This window comes from Mustela lutreola, chromosome 11 (genome assembly GCF_030435805.1).
Source record: "Mustela lutreola isolate mMusLut2 chromosome 11, mMusLut2.pri, whole genome shotgun sequence".
In the NCBI taxonomy this organism is placed as follows: domain Eukaryota; kingdom Metazoa; phylum Chordata; class Mammalia; order Carnivora; family Mustelidae; genus Mustela; species Mustela lutreola.
The window spans coordinates 68022383-68042116 of NC_081300.1; the positions used below are offsets into that span (position 1 = coordinate 68022383).

Below are 19734 nucleotides of genomic sequence, written 5' to 3' on the forward strand. Positions count from 1 at the left end.
GTCTTTCAGGAGGATGGAGCTCATACTGTATGTGTGTGTGTATGTGTGTGTGTGTGAGATACATATTATATATAATATTTATATTATATATAATACATAATAATATGTTATATATTATATATTATAATAATATATTTGTATTATAATATAATATATAATAATAATAATATAATATATTTGTATTATATATATGTGGGTGTGGGGTGTGTGTGTGTGTGTATGTATGTGTGTGTGTGTGTGTGTGTATATATATATATATATATATATATATATACTGCATGAAATGGAATAACAGAGGAGATACTTACCCCAGCCTTAATGTAAATGGGAACAAACACCCAGCCCAAGACAACCACCCAAATCAGTGCCTGAAACAAACAAAACAATAGGTAGAATCAAACCAGGAGGAACCTTAGCCCATTCTGCTATCTGCCCTCAATTACTACAGGAAAATCACCAAGCATATTCTCTTGGGGCTCTGGGGACAACTCCCCAAGTGGCCATCAGAAAATGAAAGAGGCCTTTGCTGCCTGATTGGCCCATAGGAATGGTAGTTGGGCAATAGCAGAGGGACCCCAGGGGGCCGCCATTGACAACATAGCCCCTTTGGCCTCTTCTCAGGTTTACAAGGAGTAAAATACTACTTAGAGAACTTTCAAATAATAATAATAATAATGATAATGGAAATCTGGTGGTAAGAATTTCAAAACCTCCAATATGGCCAAAAGGGTATAAGAGGACTTGGATTTTTAAAAGAAGAAAAAAATACTATTGCCATTATATCATTATATAGTTTTCTCACACTACTCTGGTGGAAGTGGAATGGGACCATGGAGCTCCTGAAGCTGTGCCCCTTTTCCATCTACATCAGAGGGAGGCCCTGGTTGATTCCCTAACACTTAGAGCATCTCCAAGAACAGACTGAACTGGCTGACTGCTAAACTTCCTTCCACCTCCAAGACCCAGTGTCTCTGATGTTACTCACATTCCATTCAAAGCCTCCCATGGCAATGCCTGCAGCAGCTCCTGTCCCGGCCAGCCCCACAAAGTGGCCACTTCCTATGTTACTGGCAAAGAGAGATGCTCCAATCTGGAAACACAAAGAGAAAGTCTGGTAAGGACTCTATGCTCCATCAGGACACTCAAAGGTAGACTAAACAGAGAAGAGGCATATCACCCACAAGAAGGACAAGAAAGAGCAGAGGCAGGCTGGAAACTTGACTGTATGTCTGTAGAGACCACTGATGCACAAGGTGGATGTGGGGTCTTGGGTAATAGTGAAGATGAAAAAGAGAGGATTGGGGAAGAAGCAGTGTGTATCCCCTAAGTAGATTATCTGTGGATCCTTTGTCAATCCAATGGCCAATAACAAAGAGGACCCACAGCCCACTGAGCTTTCCTTATAAGACTTCCAAGAGGTTGTCTGCTCATAAGCAGGCCCCGTGCCATTCATCTCTGTGTCCTCAACACTTCTGACATATGACCCTGACCAAACTGACTTTCAGTAAATGTGGACAGTTTTGATAAAAGGACTCATTAAAAGGAAGTCTCTGGGCCTTAGTCCTCTTACTTATTAGAGAAGGCAAGGGGTAGAACAAATGATTCCTAATTATTAAATTCTATGATCCCCACTGGATATTATATAAGACTGATGAATCACTGGCCTCTACCTCTGAAACCAATATTACATTATATGTTAATGGAATTTAAATAAAAATTTTTTTAAAATTCTATGATCCCATGTGCCCCCAAGTAACATGAGATGCTACTAATAATAACTCTCTGGAGGAGTCAAGATGGCGGAGAAGTAGCAAGCTGAGACTGCTTCAGCTAGCCGGAGATCAGCTAGATAGCTTATCTAAAGATTGCAAACACCTGAAAATCCATCGGCAGATCGAAGAGAAGAAGAACAGCAATTCTGGAAACAGAAAAACAACCACTTTCTGAAAGGTAGGACCTGCGGAGAAGTGAATCCAAAGCGATGGGAAGATAGACCCCGGGGGGAGGGGCCGGCTCCCAGCAAGCGGCGGAGCAACCGTGCACAAAATCAGGACTTTTAAAAGTCTGTTCCGCTGAGGGACATCGCTCCAGAGGCTAAACCGGGGCGAAGCCCACGCGGGGTCAGCGTGGCCTCAGGTCCCGCAGGGTCACAGAAGGATCGGGGGTGTCTGAGTGTCGCAGAGCTTGCGGGTATTGGAACGGGAAAGCCGGCTACAGAGACAGAGCCGACAGTAAGCTCGCAGCTCCGTGTTACCTTGAACCGGTCGCAGGCTCGGTGAGCTCGGAGCGCGGCCGGAGGTCAGGCAGACGGGAGTAACTGGGCGCGGTTCTCTGAGCGCGCACTGAGGAGTGCGGCCCTGGGCTCTCGGCTCCTCCAGGCCGGAGACCAGGAGGCCGCCATTTGTATTCCCGTCCTCCGGAACTATACGGAAAGCGCTCAGGGAACAAAAGCTCCTGAAAGCAAACCCGAGCGGATTACTCACCCCGGCCCCGGGTAAGGGCGGTGTAATTCCGCCTGGGGCAAAGACACTTGAGAATCACTACAACAGGCCCCTCCCCCAGAAGATCAACAAGAAATCCAGCCGAGACCAAGTTCACCTACCAAGGAGTGCGGTTTCAATACCAAGGAGAGCAGCAGAATCCCAGAGGAGGAGAAAGCCAAGCACGGAACTCATGGCTTTTTTCCTGTGATTTTTTTTAGTCTTGCAGTTAATTTAATTTTTTCTTTTTCATTTTTTTTTTTTTCTCGCCTTCGGGTAAAATTTTTTTTAACTGTTACCTTTTTCTTTTTTAACGATTTTATACTAGTTTATCTAATATATATATTTTTTCTTTTTTACATTTTTCTTAGGTGTATTCTTTTTTTTAAAATTCTTTTCTTTTTTTTTTTTCTTTTCTTTCTTTTTTTTTTTTTTTTCTTTCTTCCTTTTTGAACCTCTTTTTATCCCCTTTCTCCCCACTCACGATTTTGGATCTCTTCTAATTTGGTTAAAGCATATTTTCCTGGGGTTGTTGCCACCCTTTTAGTATTTTACTTGCCCCTTCATTTACTCTTATCTGGACAAAATGACAAGACGTAAAAATTCACCACAAAAAAAAGAACAAGAGGCAGTACCGAAGGCTAGGGACCTAATCAATACAGACATCGGTAATATGTCAGATCTAGAGTTCAGAATGACAATTCTCAAGGTTCTAGCCGGGCTCGAAAAAGGCATGGAAGATATTAGAGAAACCCTCTCAAGAGATATAAAAGCCCTTTCTGGAGAAATAAAAGAACTAAAATCTAACCAAGGTGAAATCAAAAAAGCTATTAATGAGGTGCAATCAAAAATGGAGGCTCTCACTGCTAGGATAAATGAGGCAGAAGAAAGAATTAGTGATATAGAAGACCAAATGACAGAGAATAAAGAAGCTGAGCAAAAGAGGGACATACAGCTACTGGACCACGAGGGGAGAATTCGAGAGATAAGTGACACCATAAGACGAAACAACATTAGAATAATTGGGATTCCAGAAGAAGAAGAAAGAGAGAGGGGAGCAGAAGGTATACTGGAGAGAATTATTGGGGAGAATTTCCCCAATATGGCAAAGGGAACGAGCATCAAAATTCAGGAGGTTCAGAGAATGCCCCTCAAAATCAATAAGAATAGGCCCACACCCCGTCACCTAATAGTAAAATTTACAAGTCTCAATGACAAAGAGAAAATCCTGAAAGCAGCCCGGGAAAAGAAGTCTGTAACATACAATGGAAAAAATATTAGATTGGCAGCTGACTTATCCACAGAGACCTGGCAGGCCAGAAAGAGCTGGCATGATATTTTCAGAGCACTAAACGAGAAAAACATGCAGCCAAGAATACTATATCCAGCTAGGCTATCATTGAAAATAGAAGGAGAGATTAAAAGCTTCCAGGACAAACAACAACTGAAAGAATTTGCAAATACCAAACCAGCTCTACAGGAAATATTGAAAGGGGTCCTCTAAGCAAAGAGAGAGCCTACAAGTGGTAGATCAGAAAGGAACAGAGACCATATACAGTAACAGTCACCTTACAGGCAATACAATGGCACTAAATTCATATCTCTCAATAGTTACCCTGAATGTGAATGGGCTAAATGCCCCTGTCAAAAGACACAGGGTATCAGAATGGATAAAAAAACAAAACCCATCTATATGTTGCCTCCAAGAAACACATTTTAAGCCCGAAGACACCTCCAGATTTAAAGTGAGGGGGTGGAAAAGAATTTACCATGCTAATGGACATCAGAAGAAAGCAGGAGTGGCAATCCTTATATCAGATCAATTAGATTTTAAGCCAAAGACTATAATAAGAGATGAGGAAGGACACTATATCATACTCAAAGGGTCTGTCCAACAAGAAGATTTAACAATTTTAAATATCTATGCCCCCAATGTGGGAGCAGCCAACTATATAAACCAATTAATAACAAAATCAAAGAAACACATCAACAATAATACAATAATAGTAGGGGACTTTAACACTCCCCTCACTGAAATGGACAGGTCATCCAAGCAAAAGATCAGCAAGGAAATAAAGGCCTTAAACGACACACTGGACCAGATGGACATCACAGATATATTCAGAATATTTCATCCCAAAGCAACAGAATACACATTCTTCTCTAGTGCACATGGAACATTCTCCAGAATATCTCACATCCTCGGTCCTAAATCAGGACTCAACCGGTATCAAAAGATTGGGATCATTCCCTGCATATTTTCAGACCACAATGCTCTAAAGCTAGAACTCAACCACAAAAGGAAGTTTGGAAAGAACCCAAATACATGGAGACTAAACAGTATCCTTCTAAAGAATGAATGGGTCAACCGGGAAATTAAAGAAGAATTGAAAAAAATCATGGAAACAAATGATAATGAAAATACAACGGTTCAAAATCTGTGGGACACAACAAAGGCAGTCCTGAGAGGAAAATATATAGCGGTACAAGCCTTTCTCAAGAAACAAGAAAGGTCTCAGGTACACAACCTAACCCTACACCTAAAGGAGCTGGAGAAAGAACAAGAAAGAAACCCTAAGCCCAGGAGGAGAAGAGAAATCATAAAGATCAGAGCAGAAATCAATGAAATAGAAACCAAAAAAACAATAGAACAAATCAACGAAACTAGGAGCTGGTTCTTTGAAAGAATTAATAAAATTGATAAACCCCTGGCCCGACTTATCAAAAAGAAAAGAGAAAGGACCCAAATAAATAAAATCATGAATGAAAGAGGAGAGATCACAACTAACACCAAAGAAATACAAACTATTATAAGAACATACTATGAGCAACTCTACGGCAATAAATTTGACAATCTGGCAGAAATGGATGCATTCCTAGAAACATATAGACTACCACAACTGAGCCAGGAAGAAATAGAAAGCCTGAACAGACCCATAACCAGTAAGGAGATTGAAACAGTCATTAAAAATCTCCAAACAAACAAAAGCCCAGGGCCAGACGGCTTCCCGGGGGAATTCTACCAAACATTTAAAGAAGAACTAATTCCTATTCTCCTGAAACTGTTCCAAAAAATAGAAATGGAAGGAAAACTTCCAAACTCATTTTATGAGGCCAGCATCACCTTGATCCCAAAACCAGACAAGGATCCCACCAAAAAAGAGAGCTATAGACCAATATCCTTGATGAACACAGATGCGAAAATACTCAACAAAATACTAGCCAATAGGATTCAACAGTACATTAAAAGGATTATTCACCACGACCAAGTGGGATTTATTCCAGGGCTGCAAGGTTGGTTCAACATCCGCAAATCAGTCAATGTGATACAACACATCAATAAAAGAAAGAACAAGAACCATATGATACTCTCAATAGATGCTGAAAAAGCATTTGACAAAGTACAACATCCCTTCCTGATCAAAACTCTTCAAAGTGTAGGGATAGAGGGCACATACCTCAATATCATCAAAGCCATCTATGAAAAACCCACCGCAAATATCATTCTCAATGGAGAAAAACTGAAAGCTTTTCCGCTAAGGTCAGGAACACGGCAGGGATGTCCATTATCACCACTGCTATTCAACATCGTACTAGAGGTCCTAGCCTCAGCAATCAGACAACAAAAGGAAATTAAAGGCATCCAAATCGGCAAAGAAGAAGTCAAATTATCACTCTTCGCAGATGATATGATACTATATGTGGAAAACCCAAAAGACTCCACTCCAAAACTGCTAGAACTTATACAGGAATTCAGTAAAGTGTCAGGATATAAAATCAATGCACAGAAATCAGTTGCATTTCTCTACACCAACAGCAAGACAGAAGAAAGAGATATTAAGGAGTCAATCCCATTTACAATTGCATCCAAAACCATAAGATACCTAGGAATAAACCTAACCAAAGAGACACAGAATCTATACTCAGAAAACTATAAAGTACTCATGAAAGAAATTGAGGAAGACACAAAGAAATGGAAAAATGTTCCATGCTCCTGGATTGGAAGAATAAATATTGTGAAAATGTCTATGCTACCTAAAGCAATCTACACATTTAATGCAATTCCTATCAAAGTACCATCCATCTTTTTCAAAGAAATGGAACAAATAATGCTAAAATTTATATGGAACCAGAAAAGACCTCGAATAGCCAAAGGGATATTGAAAAAGAAAGCCAACATTGGTGGCATCACAATTCCGGACTTCAGGCTCTATTACAAAGCTGTCATCATCAAGACAGCATGGTACTGGCACAAAAACAGACACATAGATCAATGGAACAGAATAGAGAGCCCAGAAATAGACCCTCAACTCTATGGTCAACTAATCTTCGACAAAGCAGGAAAGAATGTCCAATGGAAAAAAGACAGCCTTTTCAATAAATGGTGCTGGGAAAATTGGACAGCCACATGCAGAAAAATGAAATTGGACCATTTCCTTACACCACACACGAAAATAGACTCAAAATGGATGAAGGACCTCAATGTACAAAAGGAATCCATCAAAATCCTTGAGGAGAACACAGGCAGCAACCTCTTCGACCTCTGCCGCAGCAACATCTTCCTAGGAACAACGCAAAAGGCAAGGGAAGCAAGGGAAAAAATGAACTACTGGGATTTCATCAAGATCAAAAGCTTTTGCACAGCAAAGGAAACAGTTAACAAAATCAAAAGACAACTGACCGAATGGGAGAAGATATTTGCAAACGACATATCAGATAAAGGACTAGTGTCCAGAATCTATAAAGAACTTAGCAAACTCAACACCCAAAGAACAAATAATCCAATCAAGAAATGGGCAGAGGACATGAACAGACATTTCTGCAAAGAAGACATCCAGATGGCGAACAGACACATGAAAAAGTGCTCCATATCACTCGGCATCAGGGAAATACAAATCAAAACCACAATGAGATATCACCTCACACCAGTCAGAATGGCTAAAATCAACAAGTCAGGAAATGACAGATGCTGGCGAGGATGCGGAGAAAGGGGAACCCTCCTACACTGTTGGTGGGAATGCAAGCTGGTGCAGCCACTCTGGAAAACAGCATGGAGGTTCCTCAAAATGTTGAAAATAGAACTGCCCTATGACCCAGCAATTGCACTATTGGGTATTTACCCTAAAGATACAAATGTAGTGATCCAAAGGGGCACATGCACCCGAATGTTTATAGCAGCAATGTCCACAATAGCCAAACTATGGAAAGAACCTAGATGTCCATCAACAGATGAATGGATCAAGAAGATGTGGTATATATACACAATGGAATACTATGCAGCCATCAAAAGAAATGAAATCTTGCCATTTGCAACAACGTGGATGGAACTAGAGCATATCATGCTTAGTGAAATAAGTCAAGCAGAGAAAGACAACTATCATATGATCTCCCTGATATGAGGAAGTGGTGATGCAACATGGAGGCTTAAGTGGGTAGAAGAATAAATGAAACAAGATGGGATTGGGAGGGAGACAAACCATAAGTGACTCTTAATCTCACAAAACAAACTGAGGGTTGCCGGGGGGAGGGGGTTGGGGAGAAGGGGGTGGGATTATGGACATTGGGGAGGGTATGTGATTTGGTGAGTGCTGTGAAGTGTGTAAACCTGGTGATTCACAGACCTGGGGATAAAAATATATGTTTATAAAAAATATATGTTTATAAAAAAAAAAATTAAAAAAAAAAAAAACAGACACATAGATCAATGGTACAGAATAGAGAGCCCAGAAATAGACCCTCAAATCTATGGTCAACTAATCTTCGACAAAGCAGGAAAGAATGTCCAATGGAATAAAGACAGCCTTTTCAATAAATGGTGCTGGGAGAATTGGACAGCCACATGCAGAAAAATGAAATTGGACCATTCCCTTACACCACACACAAAAATAGACTCAAAATGGATGAAGGACCTCAATGTACAAAAGGAATCCATCAAAATCCTTGAGGAGAACACGGGCAGCAACCTCTTCGACCTCTGCCGCAGCAACATCTTCCTAGGAACAACGCAAAAGGCAAGGGAAGCAAGGGAAAAAATGAACTACTGGGATTTCATCAAGATCAAAAGCTTTTGCACAGCAAAGGAAACAGTTAACAAAATCAAAAGACAACTGACCGAATGGGAGAAGATATTTGCAAACGACATATCAGATAAAGGACTAGTGTCCAGAATCTATAAAGAACTTAGCAAACTCAACACCCAAAGAACAAATAATCCAATCAAGAAATGGGCAGAGGACATGAACAGACATTTCTGCAAAGAAGACATCCAGATGGCGAACAGACACATGAAAAAGTGCTCCATATCACTCGGCATCAGGGAAATACAAATCAAAACCACAATGAGATATCACCTCACACCAGTCAGAATGGCTAAAATCAACAAGTCAGGAAATGACAGATGCTGGCGAGGATGCGGAGAAAGGGGAACCCTCCTACACTGTTGGTGGGAATGCAAGCTGGTGCAGCCACTCTGGAAAACAGCATGGAGGTTCCTCAAAATGTTGAAAATAGAACTGCCCTATGACCCAGCAATTGCACTATTGGGTATTTACCCTAAAGATACAAATGTAGTGATCCAAAGGGGCACATGCACCCGAATGTTTATAGCAGCAATGTCCACAATAGCCAAACTATGGAAAGAACCTAGATGTCCATCAACAGATGAATGGATCAAGAAGATGTGGTATATATACACAATGGAATACTATGCAGCCATCAAAAGAAATGAAATCTTGCCATTTGCAACAACATGGATGGAACTAGAGCGTATCATGCTTAACGAAATAAGTCAAGCAGAGAAAGACAACTATCATATGATCTCCCTGATATGAGGAAGTGGTGATACAACATGGAGGCTTAAGTGGGTAGAAGAAGAATAAATGAAACAAGATGGGATTGGGAGGGAGACAAACCATAAGTGACTCTTAATCTCACAAAACAAACTGAGGGTTGCCGGGGGGAGGGGGTTTGGGAGAAGGGGGTGGGATTATGGACATTGGGGAGGGTATGTGATTTGGTGAGTGCTGTGAAGTGTGTAAACCTGGTGATTCACAGACCTGTACCCCTGGGGATAAAAATATATGTTTATAAAAAATAAAAAATTTAAAAAAAAAATAAAAATAAAAAAATAATAATAACTCTCTAAAACAATATAGTATTTTTATTTTTTATTTTTTATAAAGGTCTCCTAGACCCCACGGACACATGCACAAAACACTGCATTTTTTTTTAATTTTTTATTTTTTATAAACATATAATATATTTTTATCCCCAGGGGTACAGGTCTGTGAATCGCCAGGTCTACACACTTCACAGCACTCACCAAAGCACATACCCTCCCCAATGTCCATAACCCCACCTCCCTTCTCCCAATCCCCCTCCCCCCAGCAACCCTCAGTTTGTTTTGTGAGACTAAGAGTCACTTATGGTTTGTCTCCCAAAACACTGAATTTTTCAAGATATATATATATATATGTTAGAAGACAGGAAGGATATATATTAAAGACCCAAGATTAGAAGCCTAGAAGGAAAAATGAGAATGAAACTGTGAATGGGAGATGAAGGAGAAAACATCCAGTAAAACAAGAGAGGGATCTTGCACTAACCAGTGATGATACTGTGTGCTCAACTCAAATGCATCTAAAGTCCAAGAGAACTCTAGAAAGTTCAAGAGTCCTTCCATACCCAGGAGGAGAGGCATAGCATAGTTTGATAAGTACCAAACTAGTATAATTATCCCCATTCTTGCTGAGCAGTGAGAGAAGGTTGGTAATTATTTGTCTAATATCCCTAACATGTAACAAATCTGGAACAAAACACAGAATGCCATTTCCCAAAAGACAGATTACTCCAAGAAAATGTCCTAAATATATTAGCCCCTATCCCCAATATGAGGCAATGGTTGCTTAGTACCAAATAGTTTAGTCAGAGAAAAAGGAGTCCACTGAAGGCCAGGCCAGAAGGTCTCTGGAATGATAAGATAATTGTATAAAAGCACATTCATTAATTCACTGAATGAATATTAATTTGGTATTGACTCGATGTATCAAGCACTATTCTAGACCCTGGAGATTCTGCTGTGAGTAGCACAGACAAAATCTCTACTCTCCAGAAGTTTGAATTCTAACAGAGGAAATATATATAGTTTTTTTAAAAAGAGAGATCAGAAAAAGGCGAGTAGAGAGGATGTAATAGAGTAGCTATTTACAACTGGAGAGTCAGGCAAGATCCCTCTATGTGGATGACCTCTAAGTTAAGACTGAAGTGATAAAAGAAGTCCATAATCCCAAAATCAGAAGGAAGGTTGTCATTGTTGAGAAGCAGAAAGAAGGCCAAAAGGAGTATTGTTGGCAAGGAGGAAGGTGTTGTGAGATGTGGCTGGGAAGTTAGGCAGGCATACATCATGTAGCTCCTAGCAGACAAGGATAGGAGGTTTGGATTTTATTCTAAGTGTGAGAAGCTACTGGAGTTTTTTAAGGAGATAGGGAAGGCTGAGGGAGAGAGTGAGAGAGAATATTAAGCAGGCTCCCTCCACACCCAGCACAACCCTGAGATCATGACCTGAGTCAAAATCAAGTCAGATGCCTAACAAACTGAACCACCTAGGTACCCCACCACTAGAGTGTTTTAATCAGTGGAGACAGAACTTAATTTCCTTTTAAAGATTGTTCTCAGGCATGTGGATAATGTAGCGCTGGGGCAAGGGAGGAAGCAGAGAAACTGTATGTAGGCTAATGCTCTATATGCATGAGAGGACAGTGGCTTGGTCTCTGGTAATAGCAGTCAAGACAAAGGCAAGTGTAGAGATTGGAGTGTGTTTTAGAAATAAAGTTGACAGGAGTCCTGACTCTCGGAATTACTCTTAATGGATCAGATGTGGGAAATGAGTGAGAGAGTAATCAAAGGTAACTCCTAGATTCAGGACTTGGTAGGTGGATACCATTTATTAAGGGGAAAAATGGATCCATAGATGAGTGGATAAAGAAGATTTGATTATACATATAATGGAATACATATATATATATGTGTATATATATATATATTTGTATATATATATATATATTCTATTATATGTATAACCATATGTATATATGATATATATATAATGGAATATTACTGAGCCATAAAAAGAATGAAATCTTTCCATTTGTGACAACTTGAATGGACCTGGAGAGTATGATACCAAGTAAAATAAGTCAGTCAGAGAAAGACAAATACCATATGATTTCATTCATATGTGGAACTTAAGAAACAAAACAAAGAAAAAAGAAGGGGGAAAAAAACAGACTCTTAAATACAGAGAACTAATTGGGGATTGCCAGAGGGAAGTTTGGAGCGTATGGGTAAAATAGATAAAAGGGATTAAAAGTACACTTATCTTGATGAGCACTGAGAATTGTATAGAATTGTTGAATCATTATATTGTTCACCTAAAATTAATATAACACTGTATGTTAATTATACTCGAATTTTTAAAAAGAAGAAGGGGAAATGGGAGGAAAACAGACTGTTCAGAGACATTCACCTCTTTCTTAGCAAAGCTTGGTGGAGATAACAGTCCACTTTTACTTTTTATTTTTGGAGGTTAATATTTGTTAGTATGTATCAATATTTTAATTGCAATTTAAGGAACAAAGAAGAGAACCTGCCATCAATTGAATTTTTTTTTCTGTTTCTAATGTGAGAATTTCAGTTACTCATTTACTTCATTGGTCTTTTCTGTGACAGTCTGCCCTTTGGTAAGAGTGTGTCATTGAAGGGAGATAAAACTTTGAAAACTGACTTCTTTTGAAGCCAAATACTCTTGTTCTTCACTCCGTGCACTGAACTATGATCACTTCCATACTCCCCTTTATCACTGTATAGCAAAGAACATTCACTAAGTTCAAAGAAAGCTCTACCACATGGATGAAGAAAAGCAGATGCATCAGAGAATGAGATTCCAGGAGATAGACATGCTACTTCCATTTTTCTATTCTTTCTCCTCTGGAGATTTCAATGGGAACTACTTCATCCAGTGAACACAACACACATTAAAAACAGACTCTGAAAAACAATCTGAGGGTTTTGAAGGGGTGGGGGGTGGGAGGTTGGGGTACCAGGTGGTGGGTATTATAGAGGGCACGTATTGCATGGAGCACTGGGTGTGGTGCAAAAACAATGAATACTGTTACGCTGAAAATAAATTAAAAAAAAAAAAAAAAGAATTCCCTTCTGCCTGTCCTGGCCCATTATCCTTTTATTTATCATCTCTCACTTGATAAATTATTAAGCATAATGTTGTACTATTAAGGGCATAATTACCAGTAATGATTAACTGCATTAGATTAACCTTAAGTTCAAGTCCTCTCCAACATCCCTCCAAAGAGGAACATTGGACTTTAAGCAGTTGCAGGCTTTCCTGAGGTACCCCCTCACCATCTGATAGAATGGGGATCAGGAGAGCTTTGGGGGTACCACATGTCCTGCCCAGAGTCAGTTAATTTCTGTCATGGTCACTACTATTTTCCCAGTCACTTACCCTGTCTTCATTCTGGACTTCCTCCCTTCACTCCTTGGCCTTCACTCAATCATTTACCAAAACCCTGACTCTGTCTTCACAATGTTAAAGGCATCTAGCACTTCTTATACTGCCCCTGTAAAGACTGGGGTTATCTCTCGGTAGGCTTCTAGATGATCTCCACTCTCCCCTACCCACATGGCTGGTTCCACAAAGTACAGCTCTGATAAAACCACATTTCCATATTTAGAGACCCTCCCCAACCCCCAGATGGGCCTGCCAAGGTAGTCTTCCTGGAAGTTCCAGGTAGTCCTCAGGGTGCCTGGGTGGCTCAGTCGGTTAACATCTGCCTTTGGCTCAGGTCATAACCCCCAGGTCCTGGGATCCAGTGTCGCATGTCTGGCTCCCTGCTCACTGGGGAGGCTGCTTCTCCCTCTCCTGCCCTCCCTCCCCCGCTCATGTTCTCTCTCTCTTTCTCTCTCTCTCTCTTAAATACATATATAAATAGCATCTTTTAAAAATATATTTTAAAAAAAGATGTAGTCTTAGGAATTCAACAAGATTTCAAGTTAAAGTCCCCTCCAGTGAGAAGTTTGAAATTAAAAATTACAGTTTGAATACTTTCTTGACCTCTTACTATCTGGGTGATCATAATATCTGTGAGCTTCAATCTTCTTTCATGACACGGTTATTCAGGAGTCAAATGAGATTATCAGTCAATAATGACTGACATTTAGCCAGCACTCAATCAGAGTCCTTTCTCTCCTCCAAGAGGACAAAGACAATTCATAAGACCTACAATGGACACTGTTATAGACTGATTGTGTTCCCCAAAATGTATGTGTTCCCCCAAAATTTAACCTTCTAATGTGACTTTATTAGGAGATAGGTCATTTAGGGAGGTAATTAAGGTTAAATTAAGTCATAAGGGTGAGGCCCTAATATGATAGGACTGATCCTTATAAGAAAGAGACATCATTCTCTCTCTCTCTCTCTCTCTCTCTCTCTCCCCCCCTCTCCCTCCCTCTCCCTCTTCCTCTCCCTGCATCCCTCCCTCCCACCATTCCTCTCTTCCTCTCTTTCATTCTCTACTCAGAAAAAAGGCCATGTGAATGCATGGATAGAAGGCAATCATCTACAAGCCAGAAAAAGAGGTCTCACCAGAAACCAACCCCCCAGAAATGTGGAAAATGTGGAAAACATCCAGAAATGTGGATAAATAAATTCCTCTTGTTTAAAGCTCCCAGTGTATGGTATTTTGTCAGGGCAGTACAAGCAGGCTTGTAGTAACAGACACCACTGCTTCATCACTTCCACTCCCCTGCCAGGTTTTTACTCTGCCCTTTCTCTCACTAAAGTTCATTAACAATGCTTTCATCACTCTGATTTCCCAAACACTCTCTGTCTACTCCTCACTCACATTCATGCCCATTTGAGAAACATGTCCCATCCAGGGGGTGACCCAGTGATATGAATAATTATGTTCTTCTCTATAATTTCTTCCAACAGTCCCTCTGAGTTCAGGACTTTAGACTTCATCTAAAATTTCCCCAGCTTGACCCTGCTTCTGACTAACTTCTTTCCAAGACTTTCTCATCCCCTGATGGGGTTCAAGAAGCCATTACAAGTATTTAGATGGTTTTGCCGTCACTGTGCAAGTTGAGCTGGGTCTGACCACACTCAACAGGTTTGATAGCAAGGTAATTGGGGAAATAACATAATGTGACAATGAAAATGGCAAAAAGACTATGTTTTCCTTTGAATTTGGGGAAATTCATAATCACATTTGACTTCCTAAACTTCCTACCCTAGAAAGTTGGCAGGAGAGGAAATATATGGAGAAATTAGAGAATTGTAAGTCTTCCAGAGTTGTATTGGACCCACAAATGTCATGGCTTGAATTCCCTCTGCAACACCCAGCAAGTGATGGTCAGTTTCTGAATGCATACTTCTAGTGACAGAGAGCTCCCCACTTTACAAGGCAGCTGAAACCATATGGGAAAAATTCTAATGGTTAAAAAGTTCTCCTTTACCTTGAGCTCAAGTCTACCCATCTGGCTATTTCTGCCTTCTGGAGCGATAGAGAACAAGTCAAATCTCTCTCCCGTAAGCCAGCTCTTCCAATATCTAAGGAAAGGGGTTGTGCCTCCCCACAAATCTTCTCAAAGCTAAGCTTCCCCTTCTCATATGTCTGCTTCTCACTAGCCATGGACTTGAATCTATCTCACTAGAAATTACAGGCCTTCTAGGCTGTCTGCAATCCAACCCCCTCCTCCTTCTCCATCCCCAGAAGCCTCTCCATACTATTTCATATCCCCTGCACTCCAGTTAAATTACACTGATTCAGTTTCCTAGATATGCTCTGGGCTTTCCTACCTTCTGTTTTTATCTATTTATGCCATTGCCCTCTACGTGAACCTCCTCTCCATCAAACTATGATGTCCCCAAAACACTGACCCAGTCTTCAAAAGGAATCCCAATCCCATCTCTCCACTGACACCATTCAGAGCTGATCTCTTCCTCCTCCAATCTCTAACTCCCACTCCTCATCTGTTGCACTCTCCTGGGCATCATACTGCTTCCGCACAAGTGTTGCCCCCCTCCCATATCTTCTAGTCCTCAAAGAGCATTTCTGCTTCTGCTTAGCACAGAACCTTTCTTGCACATGACAAGCATGCCGTAAGAGTCTGCTGACTGAGTGAGTGAGTGAGTGAGTGAGTGTATCAATTCCTAGGGTGGTGGCGACAAATTGCCTTAGAGTTGTATTTATTCCCACTGTCTGCATAGAGTTGGGACTCTTCATAGTGACATGTCAAGGATGGCTCTCTCCTGAGGAAGAGGCAATCAACTTGGCCTGCCAGGCCCAGATGGTACCCAGGGGAACTATGGGGCATGCTAGGACTATGCACTACTCTGAGATGTTAATATGGTGACCTGTAAGATCAGTGTTAGTAAGAACAAGAAACAAGACCTCAAGTGGAATCTGACCTTCTGAGTTAGTCCCTCAAAGAGCCAAGTAAATAGGTTCTCCCATATATTTCTGACATAAATGTAATTCTGGAAAGTAGTTTGTTGGTACATATCAAAATTTCATCTCCCTCCACCATATGATACTACTTTTAGTACTCTACCTTATGCAAGTTATCAAAAATACAGACAAACATTTATATAAAAGTATTTCTTAGTATGTTCATTGCCATGTTACTTATAATACAGGAAAGTTTGGAAACAACATAAAGTCCCCATAATAGGTAGACAACCAGATAGATGAAGGTATATAGCTGTGATAGACTATTACACAGCCATTAAAATCATTCCTTTGAAGAATCTGTTATGATGGGAAGATGAAAGTGATAAAATGTCAAATAAAAAATAATATACAAATTTTTAAAGAGAGAGATAGTGATAGAGATAGGGATACACTTCCACATTTAACAGTGGTTATCTTTGAAAGAGAAAACAATGAATGTGTTTTTGTACTTTTTTTGTACTTTTCTAATCTTTCCACAATCAGTTTGTGTAATTTTATAAGCAGACCACAATTTGTAAAACCTTTAACAATAAAGGGAAATCATTCCAGAGCTGTCTCAGATTCATTTGCAGAAGCTGAGAACAAAACATGCAGGAAAGTTGTGTTTGGTGGGGGTAATATAAGAAAAGATATGAAAATGTCATAAAATGCTACCTAAAAATTGTGTTTTGTGTGACAAGAAAAAGAAAATGGGAACTATATGGAACAGCCTATTTACTTGCCAACATCCAGTCATCTGATGGTAGAGCTGGAATTACCTTGGAAATAATTAAGGTCAACCTTGTTATTTTCAAATGAAAACAAAATTATAGCCTTGAGGAAGAATGTGATTCAAGTTTACCATTAATGCTACAATTAGTTTCACACCTTTAGGAAAGTAGGATAGTATGACACTCCAAACCACCCACCCAAGAGTCCAGAATTGCTTATGGCAAAAGACAATGGCTGTCTTCCTTATTTCACCATCGGAGGCAGCCAATGGATTTGCAAAAAGTATCCTGGATCAATAATCATGCCTGAAAATATAAATAAGTGGTAGGGACCCCACTGTTTTTCCTTCCATCCAAGAACACTGGGAGACTTCCAAACTGGTTCTAATCTTGGTTCTGTCAAAACAAATTTTATGACCATGAGCCAGTCACTTCCTTGCCTTGAACCTCAGTTTCTTCCACAATAAACTAAGGATAAGAATCCTTAGCTTGGGGCGCCTGGGTGGCTCAGTGGGTTAAAACCTCTGCCTTTGGCTCAGGCCCTGATCCCAAGGTCCTGGAATTGAGCCCAGCGTTTGCTCTGCAGGGAGTCTGCTTCCTCCCCTCTCTCTCTGCCTGCCTCTCTGCCTACTTGTGATCTTTGTCTGTCAAATGAATAAATAAAATCTTTAAAAAAAAAAAAAAAAAGAATCCTGACAACAAGAAGGTTGTCAGGCTTAAATGACATGATGAATAAGAGACATCTTTTTTTTAAGATTTTATTTATTTATTCTTTTGACAGACAGAGATTACAAACAGGCAGAGAGGCAGGCAGAGAGAGAGGAGGAAGCAGGCTCCCCGCTGAGCAGGGAGCCTGATGTGGGGCTCCATCCCAGGACCTGGGATCATGACCTGAACCTAAGGCAGAGGCTTTAACCCACTGAGCCATCCAGGCGCCCAATAAGATACGTCTTCAAGAAAGTTTTCCCACTGTATGAGGGAAGTGTCAGGCAAGATAAAAAGAGAAAGGAAGAAGAAATGAAAGAAGGGAAAAGAAAGAAAGGAAGAAAAAAAGAAGGAGAAAGAAAGAAGAAAGATAGATGATAGATGATAGAGGAAGAAAGAAGGAAGGGAGGGAGGGAGGGAGGGAGCGAGAGAGGAATGGAGGAAGGGAGGGGGGAGGGAGGAACAGGGAAGAAAGAAAGGAAGGAAGGAAGGAAAAGAAAGGAAAGTTAAGGGGGGCCTCTGATGGGATGAGCACTGAGTGTAATATACAACTAATGAATCAAACACTACTTCCAAAATTAGTGATGTATTATTGATGGCTAATTGAAATTTAATTTATAAAAAGAAAAGTTTTGTTCCACAAAGCTATGTTATTCTGGAGAAATACTGATGATGCTTTTATACAGCCCATGTTTTTATGGAGTGCCCCCAAATTTCCTGAAAGAGACAGAGTGGTCACTTTCTCTTAGAGGGAGCAAGATCTTCACGGCTCAAATGGAAAATAAACTCACTTAATTTCAAGAAACTGTTTTTCTTTGTTAATGGACCATATAATACCCAGAATGCCCAGACCTCTGGAGATGGCTTTTTTGCTCCAGTTTCTATCTTCCCTTTAAGGAATGAAACAAAATATCCCAGAGCTTCCTCTCCATCCTGTCTTTGGGCTGTGCTAGATGATTGCCTTCAACTGTTCTCAAACTGGAGCATGCATCAGAATCTAAAGTAAAAATATGGAACACCCAGTTATATCTGAATTTCAGATAAACAAAATCAGTTTTAATAAAATTATGTTCAAATATTGCATGAGACACGTTACACTAAAAAAGTATTCATTGTTTCTCTGAAATTCAGATTTAATGAGCCACTATTTTTTTATTTGTTAAATCTGGCAACTCTAAGCACAGTCATTTGGAAATTTTGTTAAACCACAGACGGTTGAATCCCATCCTTTCAACTTTCTGATACAGCAGGTCTGGGTTAAAGCTGGAAATTTTGCCTAACTAGAGCCCAGGTCTTGCCGCTGCTGCTGTTGTGGGCACCACACTTTGAGAGGCCTGTCCTGGGAGAACAAGAAAGGGAGAGAAATGACTAAAATTCGCAGTGCCTCCTCTAGGCCAAGTGTGGGGCCAGGCACCTCATTCACTTTAACTTACATCATACTCACTATAGTCTGTGAAATAAGAATTATTCTCATCTTCATTTTACGGGTGAGAAGACTGAAAACCAGAATAGTGATGTGCCCAAGGTTCCATAGCCAAATTGACCAACATCCAGGAGAGAGAAAGGGAGGCCATACCACTGCTCTGACTTTCCCCTTCTTCCCCAGACATTCGCTTCTGAACATCCCTGAAGGGTCACAGTAGGGTCAGATTCCCCTATCCATCTCACTATAAATTTAGAAACAGCATGTATACATCTGCATCATGCTTATATTTCAGATTCTTCCCTCATCCTCTGGGGAAATGGTCTTTAATCTGAATTAGTATTTTGATTCTATTATATCTTTTCATAGGAGAGGTTTGGAAAGATTTAAACTTTGACTCTTGCCATCTCTTAAGGATCACAATTCCTGGACCGGGACAAAAAAGAGGGTGAGGCTCATATATTCAGACCATTTTATTTGAGATTCTGGTAAATATTTAGACACACACATTGCTCCAGAGCCATCATAATCTCTGTTTACTTTATATCAGCTTATGTCCTTCATGAACAATGGTGGCCATTCACTCATTATCTTCTTAAATCTCTCTCCTTGCCCTAAGAACCAAAAGGGCAGGAAATCAGGAAACCACTGCCAAGGCTGGCACTTTCCCACAGGTTATTGGCACAAAAGGCAGGTGAGGTCTCCTGGTGGCATTCATAGGTCAAGGAGGCTAGAGATCAACCCTCTCACCAATTCAGATGGGCTCTTCTTTGGGATCATCAACACTAGGGGTCCCTCACTCAAAGGGTCTGATCCATATGCATTATCTCCCCTACTCTGGCCCCCTTCCAGTTCCTCAACTATCCCAAGATTCTTCATCTCAGGCC

At 40.4% G+C, this 19734-nt stretch overlaps 1 protein-coding gene across 1 annotated transcript in view; it reads right to left on the reverse strand.

Moving 5' to 3' along the window:
- SLC5A1 (solute carrier family 5 member 1) overlaps positions 1-19734 on the reverse strand; it is an 82524-nt gene that overhangs the window by 46454 nt on the left and 16336 nt on the right. Inside the window, exons 3-4 of the mRNA XM_059140096.1 lie at positions 986-1090; positions 309-368 (exon numbers count right to left, since the gene is read on the reverse strand). Of these exons, the coding sequence (XP_058996079.1) occupies positions 309-368; positions 986-1090 (165 nt within the window). The remainder of the gene's footprint in view (positions 1-308; positions 369-985; positions 1091-19734) is intronic.